This window comes from Periplaneta americana, chromosome 3 (assembly GCF_040183065.1).
Source record: "Periplaneta americana isolate PAMFEO1 chromosome 3, P.americana_PAMFEO1_priV1, whole genome shotgun sequence".
Classification (NCBI taxonomy): domain Eukaryota; kingdom Metazoa; phylum Arthropoda; class Insecta; order Blattodea; family Blattidae; genus Periplaneta; species Periplaneta americana.
Window position 1 is genome coordinate 107,569,459 of NC_091119.1, and position 27,548 is coordinate 107,597,006.

The 27,548-nt window shown below is 38.3% G+C and overlaps 2 protein-coding genes across 2 annotated transcripts; both read right to left on the reverse strand.

The window, feature by feature from the left end:
• Positions 1-734: 734 nt before the first annotated feature.
• On the reverse strand, positions 735-11,617 carry LOC138697044 (uncharacterized). The gene is made up of 4 exons (XM_069822638.1): positions 11,507-11,617; positions 7,458-7,673; positions 3,166-3,312; positions 735-1,463 (listed from the first exon to the last, which is right to left on the reverse strand). Exons 1-4 carry the CDS (start codon positions 11,615-11,617, stop codon positions 912-914), a joined length of 1,026 nt encoding a protein of 341 aa, XP_069678739.1. The 3' UTR covers positions 735-911.
• On the reverse strand, positions 11,419-27,207 carry LOC138696358 (axoneme-associated protein mst101(2)-like). Its single transcript, XM_069821184.1, has 5 exons — positions 27,038-27,207; positions 22,003-26,826; positions 19,135-19,249; positions 14,438-14,608; positions 11,419-11,766 (listed from the first exon to the last, which is right to left on the reverse strand). The coding sequence occupies exons 1-5, from the start codon at positions 27,081-27,083 to the stop codon at positions 11,658-11,660; spliced, it is 5,265 nt and encodes a 1,754-aa protein (XP_069677285.1). The 5' UTR covers positions 27,084-27,207; the 3' UTR covers positions 11,419-11,657.
• Between the last annotated feature and the right edge of the window lie 341 nt (positions 27,208-27,548).

Sequence of the window (27,548 nt, forward strand, 5' to 3'; positions counted from 1 at the left end):
GTTTTCGTGTTGAAATTTTTCTCTATAAAACGCCGTTTGTAGGTTTTTATTTCTATGTTGCATATCTTACAGAAAATGTTTTCTTCTTCCTGCATGAAATACTCGTTACCAAATTCTTCTATTAGAGTACTGATCGTCAAATGCCTACCTTCGGTTTGTTTTGGCGTGTTGACCGCGTACTTCATTCACTGAACAGCACTGTACAGATTAGGTGTGATGCCACGGAGCTATACTCCTTATACACGTGCAGTGCTGCGGTTTGCTTGGAGCATTTAGGTGACCAAAGGCAGAACTCTACACATAACAAACCTTACAAACGCCATGAAAGAACGAGAAATGACTAAGTAATACCATTGACTATGTACAAAGGAATACTACGTGTAGCTCTTCTGAGATCGTATGAGGGCAGCACTGTTTATGATGGATGTAGAGAAACAGCTGTTTATAGTCATCAGATATGACATCGGATTCTCCGAACGATTGATCGGCAGCTGTGATCACGTCCATTGGTCACCAAGGTCCCTAGACCTTACTCCTGTCGATTTTTGTCTGTGGAAGTGATATGAAAAGCGAAGTGTACAAAATCAAAATAAACACAAAAGGCCGTATTCATAGACATTTTTAGCGCGGGTTTTCGGTGGATTATCAGAGTTTTTCGAATTCATAAACCAGTGTTAGCGATAGGATATGATTTGAATTCTGTACTAGTAACCAGTGGATAGCCGGGGCTAGTTTAGTACTCTCGTAGCGCGTGCTGCGAAATGTCTATGAATACCACCCATCGAGACGAATTTGTCGCTCGCATTATGAATAGTGCTGCCCTCATAACAGAATGACAATATGAACTCAGAAGAGCAATACTTAGCCTACTGTTTTTTAACAAAGCGGAAAAGTATATTGAACTGTTTAAATTATTTATGCCATGTAAATAAACAACAAATATAATCGTTGTCGCATGACTTTCCTTCTTGCTGGCAATCCATCCAGAGAGAAAGGAATGATATTGTTATTGTGATATGAGTGAATGATTTACTGCAAGTGCGTTCGTACTGTATGTCAGCTATAGAGCTGACGCACCACAGCAATACTCTTAGCTGGAAATTCTCTACAATGTTACTTGACCGTGCCTCGATATCTCCGGAGACGTCCCCGATGACCATGTTACCACTGCAGGCCAAGGCGTCCAAGGAGGTGTTGTCAGGCAGAATCAGAGCGACGCGAGCGTCTCCGTTCACCGATAGACCCAGATCGCCGTCTTTCAGCGAGTGAACCAGCACCACATGCAGCCACTTGCCAGGCAGAACCTCAACAGTACTCTCCGCATCGGAGCTGTTACCGCCCATCCGGACACTGAGACGCACGCGGCCGCCCACCAGCGCCGCCATCAGATGGTCCCCACGTGCCGAACCGGGCACGAACAGTAACAATGCGTTCTGGTCCTCAGGCTTCACAGCCAACTCCACCTACAGAATACAAGATATACCGGCACTCATAGTAAAGCAACGAAATAAAGTAAAGGCAAACAATAAGAGCGGAAGGAAAATATGGAAGAAATATAAATGAAGATAAATAATAAGAAGAGAAATGAAAAACAAAGGAAACAAAAAGCAGAAATGGAGAAACAAAGGAAAATAAAAGAAGCGACAAGCATAAGAGAGAAAGATAAGACAAATAAGGAAAGAAATAAAAAAGAGAGAAATGGCGAAAGGGCGCAAAAAAAGAAACAAATGAAGAAATCGGAATGAAAACAAAATGAGTAGGAGAATAAGTCAAACATAAAAGAATATAGGGGAGAAAAGAAAAATTAAAGAAAGCTAGGATTGAAAAAAGAAACAAAGGAAGGAAAGATTAATGGGAAAAAGGAAGGACAAGAAAAGGAAACAAAAAAGAAATGAAGAAACGAAACAAAGGAACGGAAGATGAAGGGGAAAAAAGAAAGGAAAGAGAAAGGAAATAAAAGAAGGAATGAAAAAACGAAACAAAGGAAGGGAAGTTTAAGGGAAAAGAAGAAAAGAAAAGAGAAACAAAACAAGGAGTGAAAAAACGAAAAAGGGCAGGGATGATTAAGGGAAATGGAAGGAAAGATAAAAGGAAAAATAAATACAATGGACACAAAAGAAATAACAGAAAACGAAAGAAAGAAATATACATAGGTAGATAGGTGGGTAGATACGTGGGCAGGCAGACAGGCAGGCAGGAAGGAAGATAGGTGGGTAGGTGGATAGATAGCTGGATAGATAGGTGGACGGAGGACGGACGGACAGACAGACAAACAGACAGACAGCTAGAAGACAAATGAAAACGATAGAAAAGCTATAGGCCTAGTAGAAATAAAAAAGAAAGAGGATCTTATGAAAAGAAAGGAAAAACGGAGAAAGTTGAAAAAGCAGTATGAGAAGAAAGAAAACAAAGCTTAACTAATCCAAGGAATAATCATTGGAACAATAATTTTTATTCGATGTCATCCCAAAACTATAGTCTGTGACTAGAATCTTCGGAAAATTAGAAGGGAAACAAACACTCTTCCGGACGTGGTACTGGAAGTAGGCTGTAGGTTTATAGTGTATTACTCAAAGTTTTGCAGTAATTGCCTAAAACATTGGCTTAGAAATTATTACAGTAGTGTGACACTCAAGGAAGGACCTAGGTCAACCAGCCGGCTGCGTCACTTTCACGTGCCTCAAAAGATCATCCAACCAAAAGTGATTCCTCTAGCCGTTATATCTGGTTTCCTTAATCGCATTTCGTTATCTATCGTAGCTCCACTAGTTTATCATGATGCTGGGTGCACACCAGTTCCATATACTGGCCGAAATTTCATGTGAAAATTTCTCCACTCATCAAACATTCTGTAACGCGAGTCGTAGGCATGGTATGTTAGACTATGGCGCTATGGTGCAGGCCTACTAGGAGTAAATTATCAGTTGGATCCTTTGTAATCGTAGCAACATCAGTTCACAGCATCATCATTTCAAATTATTTTTACAGCCAATGTCATACGTCATAGACAGTTCAGTGTAATGATTTAATGAGACCCATGACGAGCTGAATAGCGAGAACAGATCATTGGCGCATTCGGAATGTCAATGATAGTCCAAGAATTAAGACAAAATCTGCCGCTCCGGAGATGGAATATCTGTACCGTAGTTACAAGTGTTCACTTACCTGCCAGTTGTCGGGGTTGGCTGGGCAGGGCACTCGGATCGTCTCCTTGCCGACTAGATGAACGAAGCCCTCTTCCTTGTCGGCCACCTGGTACGTGGCGCTGGAAGTAGAGTAGGGTGCAGCACCTACCTGCTGCGACACGTCTCCCTGAGATTTTAGCGTCATTCATAAATGTTAGTCACCATGTTACTATATATATATATATATATATATATATATATATCTGGAATTTTGGAAAATGAAAATGCTGATGTTTTGGCTAAGAAGGGTAGTACAGCTATTTACAGACCTGTTGCTAAATCTACATTTCATTCTGTAAAGCGACTCATTAAATTCTGTGCCCTGGGGCAAGACAATGGTAAGTGCCAATATGGATCATATATGAATGAAACCACTTTTTGAATGTTGCTTTGTTCTACTGTCTATGTACGTAATTTGTTTTGTCATATCTGCCATCTATGAAGATTGTGAGAACAATTTGAAAATAGAGACACCATTTCACTTCAGTCAAGATAGTGATAATCGCCATTCGTGTTGTGAAAATGGCTCCTATTAGGAAGAAGTTATTGTTGCAAGGAAAAATAATGAGTCAAAATGAACAACATCATCCACAGGGGATGCTAAAAGTGGTTCTGAATATGAACAAGTGCTTTTAACGAGAGAAAGGGGAAAAAAGACAACGAAGAAACGAGGAAACGAGAACGTAAGAAAACGAGTAAACTACAAAAAAAAAGGATAAAACTTATAGAGCTAAAATATAGGGATAATACAGAGGACAAAATAGAGGGAAAATATATGACAAATTAGTGGTAAAATAGAGGAGAAAATAGAATAGGAAGAGGTTATTGTTTCAAGAAGAAATAATGAGTCCAAATGAAGGACCATCAACCACAGGGGATGCTAAAAGTGGTTCTGAATATGAACCAAATACTTTAAACGAGAGAAAGAGGGAAAAAGACAACAAATAAACGAGAAAGGGAGAAAACGAGTAAACTAAAAATGGATAAAACGAATACAGAGAAAATAGAGGTAATAGAGAACAAAATTGGGGGAAAATAGAGGACTAATTAGTGGTAAAATATGGACAAAATATGGAGAAAATTTAGGGAAAAATTAGAGAAAATAGAAAAAACAGCGAAAATGTAGAGGAAGTAGAGGAGAAATTAGAGGGAAAATTGAGGAGAAAATATAGCCAATACTAAGAAGAAAATAGAGTTAAAATAGAGGGGAAATAGAGGAGAAATTAACGATAATCCCTGAATTTTTACTTCTATTTCTTCATTTTCTGCTAATTTTCGTCTCCATTTTCTCTTTGTTTTTCCCTCTGTTATCAAGTCTATTTTCTCCTATTTTCCCTCTATTTTCCGCTTTATTTTCCCCTCATTTTCTCATCTATTCTCTCCCCTTTTCTTCTCTGTTTTTCCTCTATTTTTCCAGTATTATTCCTCTATTTGCTTCTGCATTTTTCCTCGACTTTCTACTCTACTTGCTCCTCTGTTTTCTTCTCCACTTTCTATATTAACCCTCAATTTTCCTCTATATTATTCCCTCTATTTTCTTTCTGTTTTTTCTCTATTAAATTAAATAATTATGTTTCATTTAACGTTGCTCGCAACTGCCGAGGTTATAACAGCGTCGCCGGATGTGCCGGAATTTTGTCCCGCAGGAGTTCTTTTACATGCCAGTAAATCTACTGACATGAGCCTGTCGTATTTAAGCACACTTAAATGTAATCGACTTGGCCCAGGATCGAACCCGCAACCTCGGGCATATAAGGCCAGCGCTATACCAACTACGCCAACCAGGCCAACTTTGGCCAACTTATGAATAACCCTGAAAAGTTAGACTAAAGGCTGAATACCTTAGATAAAAATCTCATTTTCGTAAAATCTCATACTTTTGCACTTCGTGGAACCTACTGTACATATAACAATGTCCAATTTTAATTTGCCTGTAATGCACTAACTCTGAGGTTATTGGGGTTCATTCAAGTTGTCCTCTATCTTTGTATTTTCTGTCTATTGCAATAGTAGTCTGAATAAAATATAGTTATAATTTCATAATCAGTTACATCGCAAAAATGCATTGTCTCACTATCTGCATTCCTACTGTTTCGTGATTTCAGTAATGGAAGCTTACGCAGCTTGAATTAATTAAAGATACTCATATGTAAAAGATAAAGTCAAGATGTCTTTCATCGGCATGAGTGTCAATAAGGTAGCGTGGTGATTTTATAGGCTTGCATGTCCTTCCTCAGGTAAGGAAATAGTTTGTTTTCAATGCAAATACATCGTGTCCCGCTTAGAGGGATCGAGAAATAAATGCTCATCACTTAATACCAGATAAAAATATTGTTGTGATTTACATCTGACAAAATAGAGAAACTGTCCAGGTTTACGCAACAAAGTCTGAAAACGTAACTTTCGTTTGTTTGTTGCTAAAACAAGTCTGGCGCCATTTTATAGGAGAACACGTCATAGTCAACATGTGGACATCAGAAAGTTCAGTGTGTGCTATGGCTAGCAGAAGAAAAATCTATTACGCGAGTACAACGCCGTGTTCATCATACATGGAGAGGTGGATCGGAAGACGAGGACCAGTTGCCTGGCCAATCAGGTCACCCGATCTGACCTCCTTGGGCTTGTTTTCTGAGGCTTTGTGAAGGATGCTGTGTACTAAAGAAGCAGAGCTAACACTTTGGAGGAACTAAGACAACGCATCACAAATGCAGCTGCGCTAGTGACTCCACAAATGCTACAGAACACTTGGCGGGAGGTTGAATACCGTCGTTTAGATGTCTGCAGAGCAACTCAAGGCTCACACATCGAGTTGAATTCAGCATTCTCCGAAACTCGGAGAGTTTTTACATCAAGTTATGTAAAAAGTTATATTAATAAACCATTATTTACACTTGAAATTATCACTTCTTTCTCGATTCCTCTAAGTGGGACTCGGTGTACTAACAACAATGTACATCACAAAACACTAATACTCAGGCGCGGTTCGTGGTTTCAAGATTAGGGGAGGCTCTCAAGTACCAAAGTGATGATGACAAGAAAAAAACGCACAAATGAGGGGTGCTCTGCAATAACAAGGTATGTGTAAGAAGTGGGTGTTTGGCAGTAAGTAAAAGTAACATTGTTTTCATTAACAAAGAAAGGCCTTTGCAAATCTGCGTTTTTAAATTGGTATTATTGATAGTTCATATGTCTAAGTTTCATGTATTACCCGTCAAAATCTCTTTACTGGATTTGTTATTTTGATACATTAATTGTGGCGACTATACCTTGTTATTGCAGAGCACCCTTCAAATGTTGGTAATATTAAAATGTTATATGATGCAGGCTTATCTTAATTTATAATTTTGTAGATAAAGTGAGCTCTCCTCCCCTTGTGATTAATCACGAACTCGTTGAAATTTGGTGATGTCAGCAATTGCTTTTCCATCGAACACTTTGCAAGCGCAACAAAGTCTGCCTTTTTCATTGTACTTCGCGTGAAAGTTTTTATCCTTTTCAGAGTTGAAAAACAACGTTCAGTTTCTCCAGTAGTCATTGGTATTGCGACAATTATCAGTAGCAGTTTTACAGTTTCGGGTAAAAGTTCCAAAAGATTATTTTCATAACTGCAGTTCAGTAGCGCTAATGCACCAGACGCATTTCCGAACTCAGTTTTGTTGTACAACACATTTAGTTCATTGCGCAGTTCGCACCAGTAAATCACTCAGCCGCGTTATACAGACCCATATTAAAATTTCTAGTATAAACTTTCTTGTTATTTCTTAATATAATGTTACATGACTTAACCTGATGTTGTTCCACCTGAGGTAAAAATTAGTATCTATGCAGATGATATGGGCTACGAACAATGATCCAAATAAAACATTCTACCTCGTTAAACTAAAAGTTTAAATATCTCCCAACAATTATATAATTACATCAGTGATAAATTAAAATTGAAATAAAAACTCTTTGGAAGCGCCATAACCATATGTTCTTCTGTGCAACTTGGTGTGGGGTGGAGTGATTGGTACTTTTCTACTGGCCTCAGACTTTCTCTTAAAGCAAGCTTGCTATAGCCTAATGTGTTCACTATATCGTATCTAATTTTGAATAGAAAACACGGTAAGGATTTTTTCATAGTTATAGGGAAGATACGGTGTTTAAAAATGTGTTATAAATAAGAATAATCCTGAGATACTTTTTCTAGAATTTTTTTAGAGAAAGCTCTGCCTTAGAACCTATGCCCACGATCCGCGCCTTCTAATACTACAAGAAATAATAGCGTTTCACCTGCAGGGCCTCCCTGCGTAGGCGCAGTGGACTGTAGTTCAATGTGATCTGCTGAATCTGTCCCTTGAAGCGCTCGCCAACTCGCATTGTTTGGTCCAGCTGAGGTAACACAGGCTCGCAGTTGAAATGCGCATGCGCTCGCTCCGGCGTGTCGTCCACTCGCAGCGTTATTGCTGTGCCTTCCACCGTGAATAAGACATTGTGCCATTCCGCCATCTGCGCATTCAGTTCCACGACATCATTACTAACAACCCTCACAAAATAAAAGGGTCAGAGCCAGTAACATTACATCAGAATTAATGTCATAAAGTGAATAATATGTTCAGGACTATTAGCCTGATATCGCACTCGGGGAAGATTCTCTTTCGAATACTGAATCGGCGTTTATATTCTAAGATGGAAGGACAGTTGGAAGAAGAACAGTTTGGCTTCAGGAAAGGAAAACGTACAAGAGATGCAATTGGATTACTACGAACAATCGGCGAAAGATACCTAGAGAAGAATAAAGAAGTGTAGCCTATATAGTATTTGTGGACCTACAAAAGGAATTTGACAGAGTGGATTGAAACAAACTGATGGACATTCTCAAGAAAATAAGTGTGGATTGGAAAGATAGGAGACTGTTCAGTAATCTATATAAGGTAATTCCGGGAGAGATGCCCCACGGGGAGAGTCGCCCCACCCTCCTTTTCTCCTTATCTCAAAACCTCTAAGGAATCGAACTTGGGACCATTTGTTTAATTCGTATACGACCCTCGAAGGCAAGCAGTGCAATCTTTGTGATGGTTTTTTTGTTTGTGAAAAGTGAATAGAAAAAGAAAGTGCTGTTTTTCGTAAGCTTTGTTATAATATTTATAATTTTTCAAATTTCGTAATTGGGATAATGGCTATGTATATGTTGCTTAATCCAATATATTTGACAAGTACATGCATTATACTCCATTCTAAAAAAAAATGAAGTATTTGTCCATTACGGTTACCCTTAAATACATAAGGCGTATTGGTCATGCTAAAGGGAGAGATGCCCCACCTGTTTGAGGGAGAGACGCCCCACCTACTTAAGAGTGATATTACCGTACATAACTAATTATTATTAGTGTCCTTGCTGCATTTATTGGAATTTTAATTGAATTATTATATTAGAATAGAATTATTATATATTAGAGGCCAATAATTTTTAAAGGATGACCAAAACTTTCTAGAGGATCACATATTTTCAAGAGGTGTCCAAAGTTGAAATCCATGAACATTTTAAGGAATACCGGTATTCTAAATTAGTTGCAGCGAAATTTTCAATAGGTGTCCAAAGTTGAGGGCCTTCAAAATTTTAAGGGATGTCCAAAGTTGTGTTTGAAAGACACATTTCACGACCAAACGTTAGTCAATGCAATCCCAGAGATTTCTTCAATCTTACTGTAACTTCTTGGGGAATTGGGAATTGATGAAGCATCGCATTGTTATGGAATTGTTTAGAGAACAATCCACCGACTGAAATCTAGTGGAGTCTTCAAGAAACATCCAATGGCTGAATTCTTCCTAGAGCGAAACCTTGAGTTACTTGTCAGGCAGTCAGAAGGATCATCCATCTCTCTGAAGAGGTAAAGGTATGTCGAGACAAGAAGTCAAGCAGTATTTTGACCTACTGGAAACAACTCTATGTGAACGCAATTTGTAGGAAAGCCATATAAAATAGAGGAAAGTGGCATCCAGCTAAACAAATTTACAAGGAAAAGTGGTTGAGAAAAAGGGATCCAAAGATGTTCTAGTCCTAACTTCAAGCGACAAAGGTGGAAGTGATTCTGTCATAACATGTTGCAATTCGGAGGGAACATTTCTTCCACCGGCCATGTTTGAGAAGAAAAATGGAAGTTTTTGACGGATTCCTAGCAGAAACGCGGGTTTATATGAATCCAAAGTCGTCCTATGTTCCATCAGAATTATTTATGAAGCAATGGAAGGAACATTTTACTCCAAGAAAGAATCCTGGCAAGATTCTCTTAATTTTGGATGAACATTCAGCACATTTAGGTAACATAAAAAGCTAGAATGAGGATAATGAATCACAATTGTTTGCCTACCAACCTATGCAACTCAGGCACTTCAATCTCCTGATCGCTCACATTTTAAGTCCCTGAAGCATTATTTCAAGAAGAGAATCACAGCAATGGATTGCTTATAAAAAGCAAGCCTTACTATCCATCTAGAAAACTGTACAAATGCTGGGTTGGTAGTAATAGAGAGGTCATTTGGATTTCGAGCCAGAGGTTTCTATGCTTTCAATCCAGATGCAGTTCCTGAGCACCTCTTCAGTATTTATGATGCACCAATCAACAACACAGCTGTAAGAATTCCTTTCTGTGCCTCTTCAGGAAATCTCAAAGAAAAGAAAACTATCGGCTAAAAGTTCTAATGATAACGGTATAAAAAGTTGTAATTTCGGCTCAATTGCCACAATGGCAAATTCAGCGACAGCGTCTCCTTTCAAATCCCTTCATGAAATAAACTATGTGCCAGCAATATCTTTTGCTGTGAGCAAAAGAAAGCGACCGGTAGAACGCGTTACATGTGGAGGTAAAAATGGAAACACCATTTATGAAAGCCTCCCAGTTCCAAAAAGCTCAAAGTCAAATTCTTCAAAATCTAGTAGATATAGAAGACACTTTTGGAGAAAATATGAAAAGAGTGTCGTGAAATGAAACAAAGTAGATAGTTCATACTTTGTTGAGTGCCTTGAAAATTATTATCAAATGAAGGACGTTGTTGATTGGATTCAGTGACTTTCCTGCAAGAAGTTGCGTAACATGTGGGCTAAGTGCCATATGTGTGGTCGCACTGAAAAACGAGCTCAGAAAATGAACTTATTGCAAAAATAAAATAAGCAACATTATTTAGAGTGTTATTTATCAAATTAATAGATTAATTTGGGAATTACCACAGTGGGGCATCTCTCCCCTATATGTGTGTATATTACAGTGATATCGTATCTGATTAATTTTTATTTTACCACTTATTGTGTACGAATGATCGACTGTTTCATATTTTACACAAACCTTTAATGTATTTCACTTGCTATAACACACGAATAAAATATCTGCTTTGGTTTGTTAAATTTTTAAACGATTAAAATCCTTAAGTGGGGCAACTCTCCCGGAATTACCTTATGAAACAACGAGCCAAAGTCAGGATAGGAGAAGAAATGTCTGAAGGAAGCGAAATAGGGAGAGAAGTACGTCAAGGATGCCCTTTATCATCTGCCTTGTTCAACATCTACTTGGAGGATTTAGTGAAAAACTGTTTTCAGAACATGGGAGGAGGAAGAAGAATAAAGAGCAAAAGATTTACTGATGATTTAGCGTTGTTAGCAAAAGAGGAGACGATACTAATGGATATGCTACTGGAGCTAAATGACAGCTGTGAGCAATATGGGATGAAAATAAATGCAAACAAGACGAAGATCATGGTTGTCGGAAGAAAAATAAAGAAGGTAAACTTGCGAATTCTAAATGTTGCAGTAGAGCAGGGGTGGATATGTGAATATGGAGAAGAATTGAGCGTGTGAAGTGAACAGACAGAAAAAGAAATGAAGTTGTGTTGGAAAGAGTGGGTGAAGAAAGAATGATGCTGAAACTGAACAGAAAGAGAAAAAGGAATTAGTTGGATCACTGGTTGAGAAGAAACTGCATACTGAAGGATGCACTGGAAGGAATGGTGATCGGAAGAAGAGTTCGGGGCAGAAGAAGATATCAGATGATAGGCGACTTTAAGATATGTGAATCATATGCGGAGACTAAGAGGAAGGCAGAACATAGGAAATATTGGAGAATGCTGGGATTGCAGTGAAGGACCTGCCCATGGGCAGAACACGTATGTATGTATGTATGTATGTATGTATGTATGTATGTATGTATGTATGTGTATTTATTTATTTATTTATTTATTTATTTATTTATTTATCTATTTATTTATTTATTTACTTATTTATTTATTTATTTAAGATAAATTCAGCCACTAAAAATCTCGCTGACTCTTTTATTATTAAATGAACTCACCTGAAGTTTGTCTGTACTAACAGTTGCGGCGGCGCAGCCCGACACCAGAGCGCTCAACACCAGAAAGCCGCCCTCCAGCGACAGTGTCACATAATCGCATCCAGGCCCCATGCAGGTGTCGTGATAGCGGTGCACGAGCACACCAAACGAACTAAGTGGCAGGAAGCGCAAGTACATATGCAGTAGACGCGACGGACGGCCAGACGACGTGTAGAGCAGCGCACCGTTCCCCGTCAGAGTCACCACCTCGTGCGTCTTCACTGCGCCATACAGATCCGTCATAATTATGTTAATAGGTGAATGATAATGATAGAGCGGATCGAATATCGGGACGGGACTTATCTAAAGATGATTTATCCTTGTAAGAACAGGATTGAATGAAAACTGAACCCTGATTCCTATCTTGAGCAGTCGTTCGCTTTCTGACTTCGTCACGACTGAAACACTTGCTGTTAGAGTATTTCCATGACTCATCTCTATACAAACGCGTGTTGCCTTGTCATTGATTTGCCATGGAAATGTCACCTTACAGAGATTCCATGACAATTGTTATTTTCATTGCCTTACAGAGATGTCGTGGAAATATGTTTCATCTTCTAACCAATTTGCAATGGAAATGTGTTTCATTCCTCACTAAGTTACCATGGAAATATGTTTCATCGTACCGACTTTCCATGGAAGTGTGTTTTATTTCCTCATTAAAATGTATTTTTCAACCAAATTTCTACCAGGGAAATATATGTTTGATTGCCTCACTAATGTGTGTTTCACTGTCTAACCAAATTTACGTGAAAATATGTTTCATGTTCTCACCAACTTTCCAAGTAAATGTGTGCTTCATTGTTGCCATGGAAATATGTGTTTCAATGATCTACTCACTGTCATATAAACACGTCTTTCACATTGCACTGAGTTGTCATGGATAAGTATGTTTCATTTACTCGACAAGTTGATATGTAAATGTATATATTTTGTATGAAAATTTACTCGTCTCACTGACGTTTCTTAGGAATGTGTTTACTTTCTCACTGAGTTGCCATAGAAAGGAGTGTTTCCAATTCTCTCCAAATTAGCCGAAAATGTACGTTTCATTGCCTTGTCGAATTGCTATAGGAATATAACTTTCATTGCTTCAGTAAGTTGCAATGGAAATGTGTGTTTCATTTCTTGCCTGAGATAACATGCCAATGTGTGTTTCATTGTCTCATCGACTTTCCATGGAAATGTGCGTTTTATTGTATCACCAACTTGCTATGGGAATGTAACTTTCACTGTTTCAGTAAGTTGCAATGGAAATGTGCGTTTCATTTCCTACCTAAGTTAACATGGAAATCTGTGTTTCATTATCTCACCGACTTGCTATGGGAAATATAACTTTCTTTGTTTCACTAGGTTGCAATACAATTACGCGCTTCATTACCTGCCTGAGTTAGGATGAAATGTGTGTTTCATTGTCTAACCAACTTGCCATGGAAATGTGCGTTTCATTTTCTGCCTCAGTTAACATGGAAATCTGTGTTTCAATGTCTCACCGACTTGCTACGGAAATGTAACTTCCCTTGTTTCACTAAGTTGCAATAGAAATGTGCGTTTCATTACCTGCCTGAGTTAGCATGGAAATGTGTGTTTCATTGTCTAAAGCCTGGTTCAGACGGTGCTAGTTTCTGTGATGGATTCCAAGGTGGCTGCACTGATGGCTGCCCACCGTGCTCACTGGCTGGCTCCCGTGTTGCCTACGATGATGGTAGTTGTTCACACGGAGCTGGCTCTTTTCACAGTTCAAATTGGAAAATCATCTGCTGTTTCATCTGTTGCCAACACTCATGGTCAAAAAGAAACTAAACCGTGAGTGGAAAACAACTAAAGTCCTACATTAACAGTAGTAAATGTCGTAATAAAGTAATTAAGCCATAAGTGCAAAACAGCTAAAGTCCGATATTTAATTGTCGTTTCTTAGAAACTAACGAATGTAGAAAAAAACAGGTTTAGTTGAAAAACAACGAACATGGCGACATGGTTTCAGTGGTGATATTATATGATCATCTTTGTTTTCCAGCCTGCAAACCATCACGAAAAATAGCAAGGAACCTACCCCCGAAATCCAGCAAGCTAGCCATCCACGGAGCCACCAGAGCGCATTACTCCCGGCAAGTGACCACGCAGGCTACCCATCCGCGCAGCCACCTTGAAATCCATCACAGAAACACGCACTGTCTGAACCAGGCTTTACCGACTTGCCATGAAAATGTGTATTTCATTGTATCACCGACTTGCTATGGGAATGTAACTCTCAGTGTTTTAGTAAGTTTCAATGGAAATGTGCATTTCATTTCCTGCCTAAGTTAACATGGAAATCTGTGATTCATTGTCTCACTGACTTGCTATGGGAATGTAACTTTCATTGTTTCACTAAGTTGCAATAGAAATGTGCGTTTCATTACCTGCCTGAATTACCCTGGAAATGTCTACATGGAAATGTCTGTTTCATTATCTCACCAGCTTGTTATGGGAATGTGACTTCCATTGTGTCAGTAAGTTGTAATGGAAATGTGCGTTTTATTTCCTGCCTGAGTTAACATGGAAATGTGTGTTTCATTGTCTCATCGGCTTGCTATGGAATGTAACTTCCACTGCTTTAGTAAGTGGCAATGGAAATGTGCGTTTCATTTCCTGTGAGTTAACATGGAAATGTGTGTTTCATTATCTCACCGACTTGCTATGGAAATTCGTGTTGTCTCAACTCGTGAAGTTACAATATTGAAATATGTGTTGTTTTATCAAGTTACCATGAAACCGACAATACGTTTTGCTTTAATGATAAGAAACATACTTCGTCTTGACTCACCGAATTTCCAGATAAACATGTGTTGTCTTGTGTCTGAATTGCCTTGGCAACGAATGTTACCTCGACTCACCGTGTTCGCAAGTTACCTGCGCAAGGTCGCTCGAAGCAGTGGCGCACCTCGGTGACGAGTCCGGAGCAAGGGTTGCCGGAGCCCTGAGGCGGGGGCGCGCTGCAAGTCCTGCTCCGGGCCTGGGCGCCCAGACCGCATTCCGCCGAGCAGGAACTCCACACTTGCCACGAAGACCAACCACCATCCACTACACCATAAAATACGGATGATACCAGATATCTCAGAAATAGGCCTACTGTAAATTTGGCAATCCTATGTTCAGTAAGCTTCTCTCATCAAAGTACACACACGGTGACAATAATAATTAAAGTATTACATTTCGAACGCCGGCTTGTTTGCTCACGAGTTGTTTTTTTTTTATTTTCATGAAACATTTATGCTCGAGAGTCAGTTAGAAAAAATCTTACGGAAATTTCAACATCTACTTTCATTACATGCTTAGCAACGGCAATGAGTTAGTTTATTTTATTTTTTTAGTAGTTTATTTTACGACGCTGTATCAACATCTGAGGTCATTTAGCGTCTGAATGAGATGAAGGTGATAATGCCGGTGAAATGAGTCCGGGGTCCAGCACCGAAAGTTACCCAGCATTTGCTCATATTGGGTTGAGGAAAAACCCCGGATAAAACCTCAACCAGTAACTTGCCCCGACATGGAATCGAACCCGGGCCACCTGGTTTCGCGGCCAGACGCGCTAACCGTGTCCACAGGTGTAGACGCAATGAGTTAGTCACAATGTGCTGACGTCCTTATTTAGCAACGGATCAGACTAGTGTATTGGCATATTGTTTGCTAGAAGGATAGACTTACTTTCTTGCATGAATTACATTTCTTATTTCTCTTATCATAGACCCGTACTAGCGGCTCTCCAACAAACCAATTTAGATTAAAGGAAATACAGTAATATTCTATTATAAAAACTTGTATAGATAGTATATCTGTCGTCGATTTGCAAAAGAGGACATGTCCAAAATAACAAAGTGTTGGAAAATCGCAAAAACTATAATTAAGTTAAGAAATTAAAATGTTCATTTATTTTTTCTAATTAGATCACTATGGGTACATACATTCATGATCAATGAACATTTTAATTTTTAAGTCTATTATGTTTTTTTTTTTTTTTTTTTTTTTTTTGCGATTTCCCAACACTTTGTCATTTTGGACGTGTCCCCTTTTGCAAATCGACGACAGATATATTCAAGAAAAAATAACGTAAAAACAATAATTACTAATTAATAAAACATAGAAATTGGATTAAATTTATTCACTCTCATATTCACAATCCTTATAAATAAGAACAAGTTCTTTAGAAACATAAATATCGCAATAACTCCCAACAGAGAACATAAACGTTTCAAGCAATTACAGGGATCCTATAAACCTCCTGTCACTTTTTTTTTAAATGTTAGTATGAAATTGTCGTATACTGTGCCAGAAACAAAAAATGATCTGACTCTTGATCCTTACAGAGCACGATTCACACTACAACGATTTGACAACGGTATTCAATCCAGTATTATTTTAATAGGAAGGTACTTCACAACTAACGCAAAAATAAAGAAAAATTAATCTGAAACTAATATCACATTAATGCCCAAGAGTCATTATTAAACAAACGCGATACAGTACAACCCCAATTATGACAATTAATCGCAAGTATTCCGATAGCTCTGTGCTAGCGTGCTTGCTCGCAGACTAGAGTGCTATTCATAGACATTTCGCTAGCCCGCGCTACGAGCGTGCTAAACTGCCCCGGCTATCGACTGGTTACTTGAACAGGATTCATTGCTTTATGAATACGAAAAACGTTAGTTCGCTGATCATCCACCGGAAGACAGCACTAAGAATGTCTATGAATACTGCCCTATAAGTTCAAAGTTCGGGTACTGTCGCGGAGTTATTTTTTAATTAATTATCCAGGTTAATTTCGTTTACCATCATTCTATTTTACTGTACGATTTATAAATACTCATCTATTATTAAGGATAGATCAATTTTTGTCGCCTCTTTTCAACTGCCTTTCGGGTTACGACGAAAATCGATGTAAAATTAATATCAGTAACTGCCAAAGCGACCTCGTGTGTGTCACTGCTTTGGAGCACTGAACATGCGCAATGCGTTGAAACTGGAACTTGGAAAATTCAAACGGGCCATTTTTTTTCTGGAACTGTACGCTTGCTCAGCGCTAAAGTGAGAATTTATAATTCCGCGAACTCGGATTTGATTCCTGGCTTTGACTGAAGTAACCTACTCGTGGTGCAAAAATTGGAGAATCAGAGTCTCTCATTCCACCCGCATTTTTCATTGTTATCCTACTATTTCCTTCATGTCATGTTATCAAGAACTTTTGTTTTAGAATTAGGTGTATTAGCTTCGGTGATGCCAAATAGAAATAGCCTACCAGTTACTGCTCCTCTATTCAACGTTCAAGACTGTTTCCCGGTTCCGGACGAAGCCGCTGTCCGCTCGAGGTATATATTCCCGGCCAAAATATCTACCGACAGAGAACGAGTAAAGGCTGGTCCACAATAAACCGGAAACGGAAACGAGAACGGAAATATTGTTAAAATAAATGTATTTAAATGTCAATATTCAAAATTAATTTTCACGTTCCCGTTCCCGGGTTCGGTAACATTTTCGTTAACTGTGAATGCTCACATTTAAATACATTTATTTTAACAATATTTCCGTTCTCGTTCTCGTTGTCGTTTCCGTTTCCGATTTATTGTGGACCACCCTTTATTCTGACTTCACTAAAATCCGCGGGATAAACATTCTGGTCGGGGGCAACTCGCATTACATCCCGTTGGTGTTTTATGGAACGTTCTATTTATTTAGTGTCAGTAAGGTCGCTGACTCATCTCATTCCTAACTGCGGCAGTAGTACACTTAAAAGATATGCCTGTATGGTCTACATGCCGAAAAACATTCGTCTGCGTCTTCTGTACACTTAGGGGAAGCTATTGTACCTAGGGACAAGTTGTACCTGGCGACATTCGGTTTATTTTCAAGGTTATGTGGAGAATTTTTGTTTTCGCAGTTGACCACTCTAATTTCATCATTCAGCTGTTCTGTGAATGATTTAATTTTTGTTGAAGCAATTTGGAGAGATTTTATTTTTAAAAATCTGTTTTTGAACCTGAAACGTAAGTAATTTTTAAATTAATGAAATATTATAATTAATTCTTTACATACACGATTAAAAACTTAAATCTATATTTTTAAACCCTGTTGTTCTAGCTACGAATCCATGTGTTATTGGCTTGTTTTCCTAACATCAGTATTGAAAACTTGCTGAGATTTATTTTACCGATTCCTCATGTACCTAGGGACGGTGTACCTGGGGACAACTGCCTTGAGGTGAACCTCGTTATATTTTAAATATTTTTAAAATAATAAATGAGTAATCAAAAATAGTATTCAGCAATGACTTTTATGGGGTTTCAGCTTCAGTCGAAATGCCACACAGAAAATTAAAAACCAAGAGACAAACCCCGACAAAGCTAAATTATTCTCCTCCCAGGAAAAGAATAATTCGTAATCATTAAAAAGGAAAGACAAGTGCTTTAACAGATACGCCAGAGAAAACCGATATAGAAGAAAGAAAAAGAAAGTTGAGTCAGAAGAGAAATGTGATGGATAAAGTTCAGAAACGGAAGAAGTTGAAGCCACAAGTTCTGTTTCCAGATCGGATAATTCAGAAGAAACTGCAAATGAGCCGAGGAATGTGTTAGTGCTAATGATAATGATGATGAAGATTCCATTTCAACTGTAAATGACACTGAGTTGATTGTTCAAGCGAATTTAGAAGAAACAAGAGAAGAAAATTTTGTTCTCATTTGTGTGGCAGGAAAGAGAGACTAATCATAAATTTTTTGTCGGTAGAATTTGTAAGAAGATTTGTGAAACAAAATTTGAAGTTCAGTATCTAAAGAAGTTTGTCATATTTAATTATTTATTTATTTTACATGATGAGCAATCAGAATTTTTTGACCTTCCTTCAGAGGATATTGTGATCAAACTTCATTCATTTAATTGGAAAGCCTAATATTGTTTTCTGTCAAGAAAATTGAGAATTATTTTAAAACCTTAAACTCAGAAAGATTATCGCTATTGTTATTACATTAAATTTAAAGGCAAAACCTATCATTAATAATAATTAGAAAACAGTAAATTGTCTGTATTTTGTATAATTATAAACTTAATAAATATCAGTTACATTAATATTATGTTGAACCAAGTCCCAAGGTATGTCATCCTAGTAGGTTTCTTTTTAGTAAATTATTTTACGACGCTTTTATCAACAGCTCAGGTTATTTAGCGTCTGAATGAGGTGAAGTTGATAATCCCGGTGAAATGAGTCCGGGGTCCAGCACCGAAAGTTACCCAGCACTTGTTCATATTGGGTTGAGGGAAAACCCCATGTCATCCTATGTCCCAAGGTACACGACTCTGTGTCCCAAGGTATATCACCCTTATGTACCTAGGGACAGGCACTTTAAAAAAATTTTAAAAATGTACACGAAAAATTATTTAATTAAAACTTTTTTTTTCAAGATACTATACACTTCAAAGATACTGTAGTTAATAATAAAACGTTATAAAACTTGTACAAAAATTAAAAAAATTGAAATTTAAGAAACTGGCCCTAGGCACAACAGCTTCCCCTACTTACGGACACATACACACAAGTCCTACCGTTCGCTACTTACTAGAACACACCTGAACAGTCTTTCCTCTGGCACTCCTCTGTCTCCTGCCCGGGTCCTGAACACATACTGCTGTCGAGAGCACGCAGGGGTCGCTGCGCCTCGCTGCCAAGTGATTCTGTAACCAAGATACGTGATTCACCCAACTGCTACATTACACCATCCATTAAAATACGTAGTACATAGTGATATCTGTTGCTTGGTGGCTAACGCCTTCAAATTTGGTAATTTAGAACATCCTAAATTCTTTAGTCTGCCAGCGTGAAGAATTCACTTCTGAAATCACGGTACATGTAATGGGGAATTCAGCACCCACAATGATAGGATAGACGCGGAAGATGACAAGGAGAGATTCATTTTGACATGAACAACAAATTGTAAGTGAATTTTATTTACAATCCTCTCATTCAGGGACAAAAATTTGTGTGCAACAATTTCTTCTTGGGTTCTCAGCCAGGTGAGTTGGATTGTTGTTTCCAAGCTTTCGATGACTAGCTCTACCATCTTCTTCAAGGATTCAAGTGCGGTGGGATCATGTCTACCGGCTAGGCATAGTCCTACGGCACTTCAGTCCCTGAAGAAGATGGCAGAGCTAGTCATCGGAAGCCTGGAAGCAACAATCCAACTCACCTGACTGAGAATCCGAGAAGAATAAATTATTACACATCCAACGCCGGGAAAGTCTCAAATCCTAAAAATTGTTTATATTTTTATGCGACACGGGACTCGTATTATTATTTATCTTTCGACGATATTCATGAAAATAATCGTATCGCATTGTAGATTAATTGTGCTGAGCCAGCTTTGAACTTGAGACCTCGTCTCTAATAGCAGGCATCGTAGGCCTAACCATCAGACTACCAATAATAATAATAATAATAATAATAATAATAATAATAATAATGACCAGTCTCATGGTCTAGTGGTCAGAAATTCTGGCTATAGTTCATGAAGTCCCGGGTTCGATTCCCGGTTCAATCACAGGAATTTTTCCTTAAATTCGACTATTTCCTTCGATTATTCCTGTGTTCGTACATGGTCTGGAATTTACGTTAAGTTTAGATTTAAGACCTCTTCTGGCACCACATAATCATAATCATCCTATCATATCATCGGGGTAATGTAACTCCGCCTTCCAGACGTCCCAACCTCTAAAGTGGGTTACAACTAAGCCACTGCCAGGAGAGGAGACCAGAAATGTCGAAAAGACAACCTGGTGGCATTGATAAAAAAAAGTAGTAATAATCAAATCATCATTCGTGACACGACACTCATGGAGGACTAAGGCCCAACCGACAGCTGTCCTCACGTCCACATGCCTTAGCAGAGGTGAACGATCATCCAACAAGAACGTGTGGTCAGTACAATGATTCCTTCAGTCGTTATAGCTGGTTTACGAAACCGGATTTTGCTACGTATCATAACTCCCCAAATTCATCACGATGCTGGGTGGGCACCAGTCCCAAACACTGGTCGATTTTTTTACAAAAATTCCTTCCCCATGAGGACTCGAACCAGAACTCATTCCGTGATGCGAGTTGAGGAACGATGCCTTACACCCCGACGGCGCAGGACAAGGATTACATAAAATGTTTTATGTAATTTTGTGTGCACTGCATACATCTCTAGCGCATAAAATACATTAAAATTGAAGGAAATGTACTACAGTTCTATGAGCACTTTTTATGTCTATTGAGTTTCTTAATTATACATGATTCGGGAATGCTTCCTCATCTTCAGTGATATCAAGACAAAGTGGTTCCAGATATTTGAACTGTGTTCCTGCGTAGCATGATGTGAACTGAACACGCAGGAACACAGTTAAAATATCTGGAACCACTTTGTCTTGATATCACTGAAAATGGGGAAGCATTCCCCGAAACATGTATGATTAAGAAGCTCAACAGACATAAAAAGTGTCCATACAACTGTACTATATTTCCTTCAATTCTAATTTATTTTATCGATTTTATGAACACTGTAACAAAAATTTGGCCAAAAATGTGTATTTTATCATTGATTAGGCATAGTTTTTAGTTGCGTTGTTTGGAATTACAACTATTCTTGAGTAAGTTTTTCCCCCCACACCAGAAAACAATGGCCTTGCCTCTGCTAAATGAATTGGCTTTATTCAGTGTTACTGTCAATGTAGTAGACACTAATCGAGCTTACTGAGACGATTTAGAACTCTAAATGGATTAAGGTATGGTTCCTGCAATTTACCGTCATTGTGGAAGTTTGTAAAAAATTGAAGAGACAATTTCGTGACAGATAAAAAAATGTTGTGATAGACCAAAATCCGTAGAAAACGGTGTGAATACTGAGATGGTTTCACACACGGTCCAGACAAAGTTCAAAATGTGGAACATGCAGTGTGAATCAAGTTCCGAGGCGACAAAAGATGAGCTATTATGGCGTATTCTTAAAAATTAGTTTATACCTGCTACGCAGCGGAAAAAGAGTGATATTTGAAATTCTCCGCTACTCTGACAAACAGTGTGCATACATTGGAATCGAACTGTACCTATTTGGGGAGGGCGGACGTGTATATGGTTTGATTTCATAAACAAACCACTACTCAAGCAGCTTTAACTGCTCTCTTTTCATAGCCCGTTATAACATTCATTTACATTGAAAATCGACATTAACACAAACACGTGATTTTGTATCGTAGGCCTCTGCTTGACAGTTATTTACAGTGTTGCCGACCCAAGGCTCCAGCTTTCTATGTAGATGGCTCTGGATATTTCCTTGAAAACAATACTGTGTCTTAAAATCAATCTGGCCTATTTTTAACAAGAAAATAGAACATCGACTGATGGTCACATAATCATGTATTAGTAAGGAACTCTTAGTAGACCTACCACTTACCAGAATACATAGAAAGGTCCAATTCCTTATCCAGTGTATTCTCTGGTTCCTCTATCTTCTCATTCATCCAGTTTTCTGGTTTCCTGACCTCTTTATTTAACCTGTTCTCTTGTTTCTTCATCTTCTCATCCATCACGATCTCTGGTCTCTTCATTTCCTTTGCTGGTTCCTTCATTTCTTTGTGAGTCTTATTCGCTGGTCTTTTGACCTTCTCGTTCATTATGTTCTCCACTTCCTTAACATTCTCACGTGTCTTGTTATCTGATTTCTTAACAGTTTTGTTTCCTGGTTTCCTATCCTCCTTATTCAACCTGTTCTTTTGTTTCTTCATCTTCTCATCCAGCACGATCTTTGGTTTCATCATTTTCTTTGCTGCTCTATTATTTGCTTTCTTCATTTCCTTGTGAATCCTGTTCTCTGGTGTTTTGACCTTATCATTTGTTTTGTTATCCAGTTTCTTATCATCTTCATGTGTTCTGTTCTCTGATTTCTCAACAGTTTTGTTTCCTGGTTTCCTCACGTCTTTATTCAACCTGTTCTCTTCTTTCTTCATCTTTTCATTCATCATGATCTCTGGTTTCTTCATTTCGTTTGCAGTTCTGTTATCTGGTTTCTTAATTTCCTTGTGAATCCTGTTCGCTGGTCTTTTGACTTTCACCTTTATTCTGTTCTCTAGTTTCTTAACAGTCTCGTGTGTCCTGTTATCTGAATTCTTAACAGTTTTGTTTTCTGATTTCCTGTCCTCCTTATTCAACCTGTTTTCTTGCTTCTTTATCTTCTCATCCATCACGATCTCTGGTCTCTTCATTTCGTTTGCTGCTCTATTATCTTCTTCTTTCATTTCCTTGTGAATCCTGTTCTCTGGTATTTTGACCTTATCGTTTATTTTGTTATCTAGTTTCTTACCATCTTCATGTGTTCTGTTCCCTGATTTCTCAACAGTTTTGTTTTCTGGTATCCTCACGTCCCTATTCAACCTGTTGTCTTGCTTCTTTATCTTCTCATCCATCATGTTCTTTGGTTTATTAATTTCCTTTTCTGTTCTGTAACCTAGTTCTTTCATTTCCTCTTGAGTCCTGTTCTCTGGTGTCTTCACTTTTTCGTTTGCATTGTTCTCTAATTTCTTACCATCCGCATGTGTCCTGTTACCTGATTTTAAAACAGTTTTATTTCCCGGTTTTCTCATCTCGTTAGTGAACCTGTTCTCTTGTTTCTTTATCTTTCCATCCATCATGATATCTGGTTTCTTCATTTTATTATCTGTTTTGTTTTCTGCTTCCTGCATTTCCTTTTCAGTTCTGTTATCTGTCAATTCTTTGCGAACCCTATTCTCTGGTGTCTTGAACTCAGTTTTTTTGTTCTCTAGTTTCTTACCATCCCCATGTGATCTATCATCGGATTTCTCAACCGTTTTATTTCCTGGTTTCCTTACCTCCTTGTTCAACATATTCTGCTGTTTCTTCATCTTCTCGTCCATCATGATCTCTGGTTTTTTCATTTCATTATCTATTTTGTTGTCTACTTTCTTCATTTTCATGTGTATCCTGTTCTCTGGTGTCTTGACCTTTCCATTTGTTTTGTTCTTTACTTTCATAACACCCCCATGTGTCCTGTTCTCTAGGTTTTCAATTGTTTTATTTTCTGATTTTCTTACTTCCCTATTCAATATGCTCTCTTGCTCTTTCATCTTCTCATTCATTACGATCTCTGGTTTCTTCATTTCTTTATCTGTTCTGTTGTCTACTTTAATTTCTTTGTGAATTCTGCTCTCTGGTATCTTTATCTTCTTACCGTCCTCATTTGTGCTGTTCTCTAGTTTCTCAACCGTTTTGTTTCCTGGTTTTCTCACTTCCTTATTCAAACTATTCTTTTGTTCCTTCATCTTCTCATTTATCACGGTCTCTGGTTTCTTCATTTCTTTACCAGTTCTATTGTCTGTTTTCTTTATTTCTTTGTGAATAATGTTGTCTGGTGTCTTGACTTTCTTGTCATGCTCATGAGTCCTCTTCTCTAGTTCCTCAACTGTTTTGTTTCCTGGATTCCTCACTTCCTTCTTCAACCTGTTTTCTTCTTCCTTAATCATCTTACTCATCACTATCTTTGGTTTCTTCATTTCCTTATCTATTCTTTCATCCACTTTCTTCATTTTCTTTTCTGTTATGTTATCTGGTACCTTTTTCATCGTTTTATTTGTGCTGTTCTCTCGTTTCTTACCATCCTCATCTGTCTTCTCCGGTTTCTTATCCGATTTGTTTCCTACTTTCTTCAACTTATCATTTATGTTCTCTGATTTCTCTATTTCCTTATTTGTCTTGTCTCCTGTTTTATCTACGTAATTATTCGTCATGCTGTCTCGTTTTTTCATCTCTTCCGTTCTTATATCAGGTTTCTTTATCTCCTTATCAGTTTTGATCACTGGTTTGATAGACATCTTAACCGTGTTATTCTCTGACTTTTTTGCCCCATCCTTTCCTAACTCTATTTTCGTCACCTTCTCAATTATCCTGTTCTTTGATTTTTTCTCCTCCTCATGCGTCCTGTTCTCTGTTTTCTTCACCTCATCCATCCTTTTCTTTGATTTATTCACCAACTTATCTGTCATGTTCCCTGTTTTATTCACCTCAAGAATTGTGATATGGGGTATCTGTACTCCATTATTCATTGTACTCTGTGGTTTCATCATCTCTTTAATCGCCTTGTTCTCTGGTTCCTTCATCTCCTTATCCGTCCTCATCTCTGGTTTCTTCCCCTCTTCCATATACCTACGAGGTTTCGTCACCTCATCTATCCTCTTTTCTGATATCTTCACCTCCTCACGTGTTATTTTTTCTGTTTCATTTAGCTCAACCATCCTGTTCTCATGTTTCTTTACTCCACTATTCATCCTGAACTGTGGTTCCTTAATATCGTTATCCATTATGACATCTGCTTTCTTTTCTCTCTTAATTCTCCTCTTATCTGATACATCTATTTCGTTCATTCTGACTTCTGGTTTTTCCATTCTCTTGCACTTTCTGATCTGTGGTTTCATGACCTCTTTAATGAACTTTATCTTTGGTTTCTCTATCTCCATGATCATTCGGTTTTTTGGTTCCTCTTCGTCACCCATTCTCATGTCTGATTTTTCTGCCTTTTTCATTCTCCTGTTCCGTGATGACACTATTTCGTTCATTCTCACTTCAGGTTTTTCAACTCGCTTACACATTCTGATCTGTGGTTTCATGATATATTTAAAAAGCTTTATCTCTGGTTTCTTTACCTCCATAACCATCCTGTTTTGTGGTACCTCCTTGTCACTCATCCTCACGTCTGATTTTCTCGCCTTCTTGATTATCCTGTTCTCCGATATATCTATTTCGTTTATCCTGACTTCTGGTTTTTCCATTCTCTTACACTTTCTGATCTGTGGTTTCATGACTTCTTTAATAAACTTTATTTCTGGTTTCTCTACCTCCATGATCATCCTGTTTTTTGGTTCGTCCTCGTCACTCATCCTCATGTCTGATTTTTCTGCTTTTTTAATTCTTCTGTTCCCTGATAACTCTATTTCGTTCATCCTGACTTCACGTTTTACCACTCGCTTACACATTCTGTTTTGTGGTTTCACAATAAGCTTTATCTCTGGTTTCTCTACTTCCATGACCATTCTGTTCTTCATTTTGTCCTTATCCATCCTAAAGTTTGGTTTTCCCGCCTTCTTAATTATTCCTTTCGTTTGTTTCTCCAAATCATTACTTTTCCTGTCTGGTTTCTCTATTTCTTTAAACATCCCATTCTGTAGCTTCTCTACCCCATTCTCACCTATGTTCAATTTCTTCACCCCCTTATTCCTATTTACTCTGATCTGTGGTTTCATCGCCTCCGTAATAATTATCTCTCGACTCTTCATATCCACGTTGTGCTTTGACTTCTCCATCTCATCCATCCGTATATCTGGCTTTTTCACCTCCTTAATGATCCTATTCTTTAGTTTGTCAACGTCATCCATCCTGTCCTCAGTCTTTTTTATCTTCCCATTTATTCTGATCTGCGGTTCCATCACCTCTTTACTCGCCTTTGTACTTGTTTTCTTCACCTCCTTAACCACCCTATTTTCTGGTTTCTCTATTTCATTCATCCTAAAATCTGGTTTGAGAGTCTTCTCATTCTTACTATGCCATGGCTTCTTCATCCGTTCTATCCTGATTTCTGGTTCCTCTAGCCCCTTAATCATTTTGTAATTTGGTCTCTCTATCTCTCCCATCCTGGTGTGCGGTTCCTGCACCTTCTTAACTATTCCGTTCTTTTCTTTCTCTACCTTATCCATCCTGACCTCTGTCTTCTCCAATTTCTTAATCACCCCTTCCTTTTCTTTCTCTATCTTATCCTTCCTCATCTCCGGTTTCTTCACTTCCTCTGTCAATCTGTTCTTTGTTTTATCCATCTTCATATACATTCTGGTTTTTGGTTTATCCCAATTACCCACGATGATGTCCGTTTTCTCCATCTCTTTAAGCATTCCGTTCTCTTTTCCTATCTCTTTAATCATACTATTTTCTGATTTCTCCATATTCTTGTTCTTATTTTCTTCTGATTTCTTTACCTCCTCATTCATATGGTTCTCATGTTCTCTTATCTCCCTACCCTTCCTGCTATCTTGTTTTCTTAATTCACCCATCCCATATTTTGCTTCCTCCAACTTAAGACGTCTCTGCCAGCTATTTATTTCCTCATTATCTTCCCTTTTTTCTGGTTTCTTCAGACACTCCCTTCGCCTCCATCTGATGCCTGGTCCACATTGCACATTGCAATCAGACCACTTGGCCCAATTGGACCAAACTCCATCTGTAACAAAAAGAGCACTCAATCGAACTGCAATATTTCATGTAAAGTGAAATAGACAGAGTGTCTTGTTTTTATCGCTATTCCGTAACATAAGAATCATATACAACTAACATATATTGGTCTAGAACGACTTAACAAGACTTTTACTCTTCAATTTATTGTAACCTAATTAATAACGCGCATAAAATTAACTCGGTAACTACTTGCTCACTCTGTCTCGGCGCGCAGGCTACCCCAGTGCAGTCCTTTTTCTCCATGGTGGATCCCTTACACAACAGATCGGGAGTGGAAGGTGTTGGGTTAGTACAGTTTCGTCGCCTGTACTTGCTGCCCAGACCACAAATGGCACTGCAGGGCGACCAGGCACTCCACTGAGTCCAGCCACCACGAACTGAAACATTCTTTCTCTACTTTTTACTTCGCTCGATGTACAAGAGAAGGCCTCATGGCCTTATCTACACCACAATGAATAAACACGAAGATGATGTCCCAACAGAAAAGGTCAATATTCTGGGATATCATAATATCGGCCATTTTGGACGAAAATCGATATGAATAATATGTGGTCTATACCAAACCGTTGTCGAGATAAACCAGAGTCTAGTATATACAGTCACGAACCTCAATACGTAGGGAATATGCATCCATAGATAGTTGCTAACCACTAGGGTCACTACTATCGCCTGATCACAATGCGAAATAGTACCGGCACAGTCTATTAT

Coding starts and splice junctions, on each gene's coding strand:
- LOC138697044 (XM_069822638.1), bottom strand. CDS start 11,617: ATGGGGCCTGGATGCGATTATGTGACACTGTCGCTGGAGGGCGGCTTT. Junction 7,674..11,506: donor TTAGTACAGACAAACTTCAG/GTGAGTTCATTT, acceptor CTGAATGCGCAG/ATGGCGGAATGGCACAATGT. Junction 1,464..3,165: donor CCAACCCCGACAACTGGCAG/GTAAGTGAACAC, acceptor TGTATTCTGTAG/GTGGAGTTGGCTGTGAAGCC.
- LOC138696358 (XM_069821184.1), bottom strand. CDS start 27,083: ATGGAGAAAAAGGACTGCACTGGGGTAGCCTGCGCGCCGAGACAGA. Junction 26,827..27,037: donor AGCCTGCGCGCCGAGACAGA/GTGAGCAAGTAG, acceptor TTTTTGTTACAG/ATGGAGTTTGGTCCAATTGG. Junction 11,767..14,437: donor CTTCGAGCGACCTTGCGCAG/GTAACTTGCGAA, acceptor TGTATGGCGCAG/TGAAGACGCACGAGGTGGTG.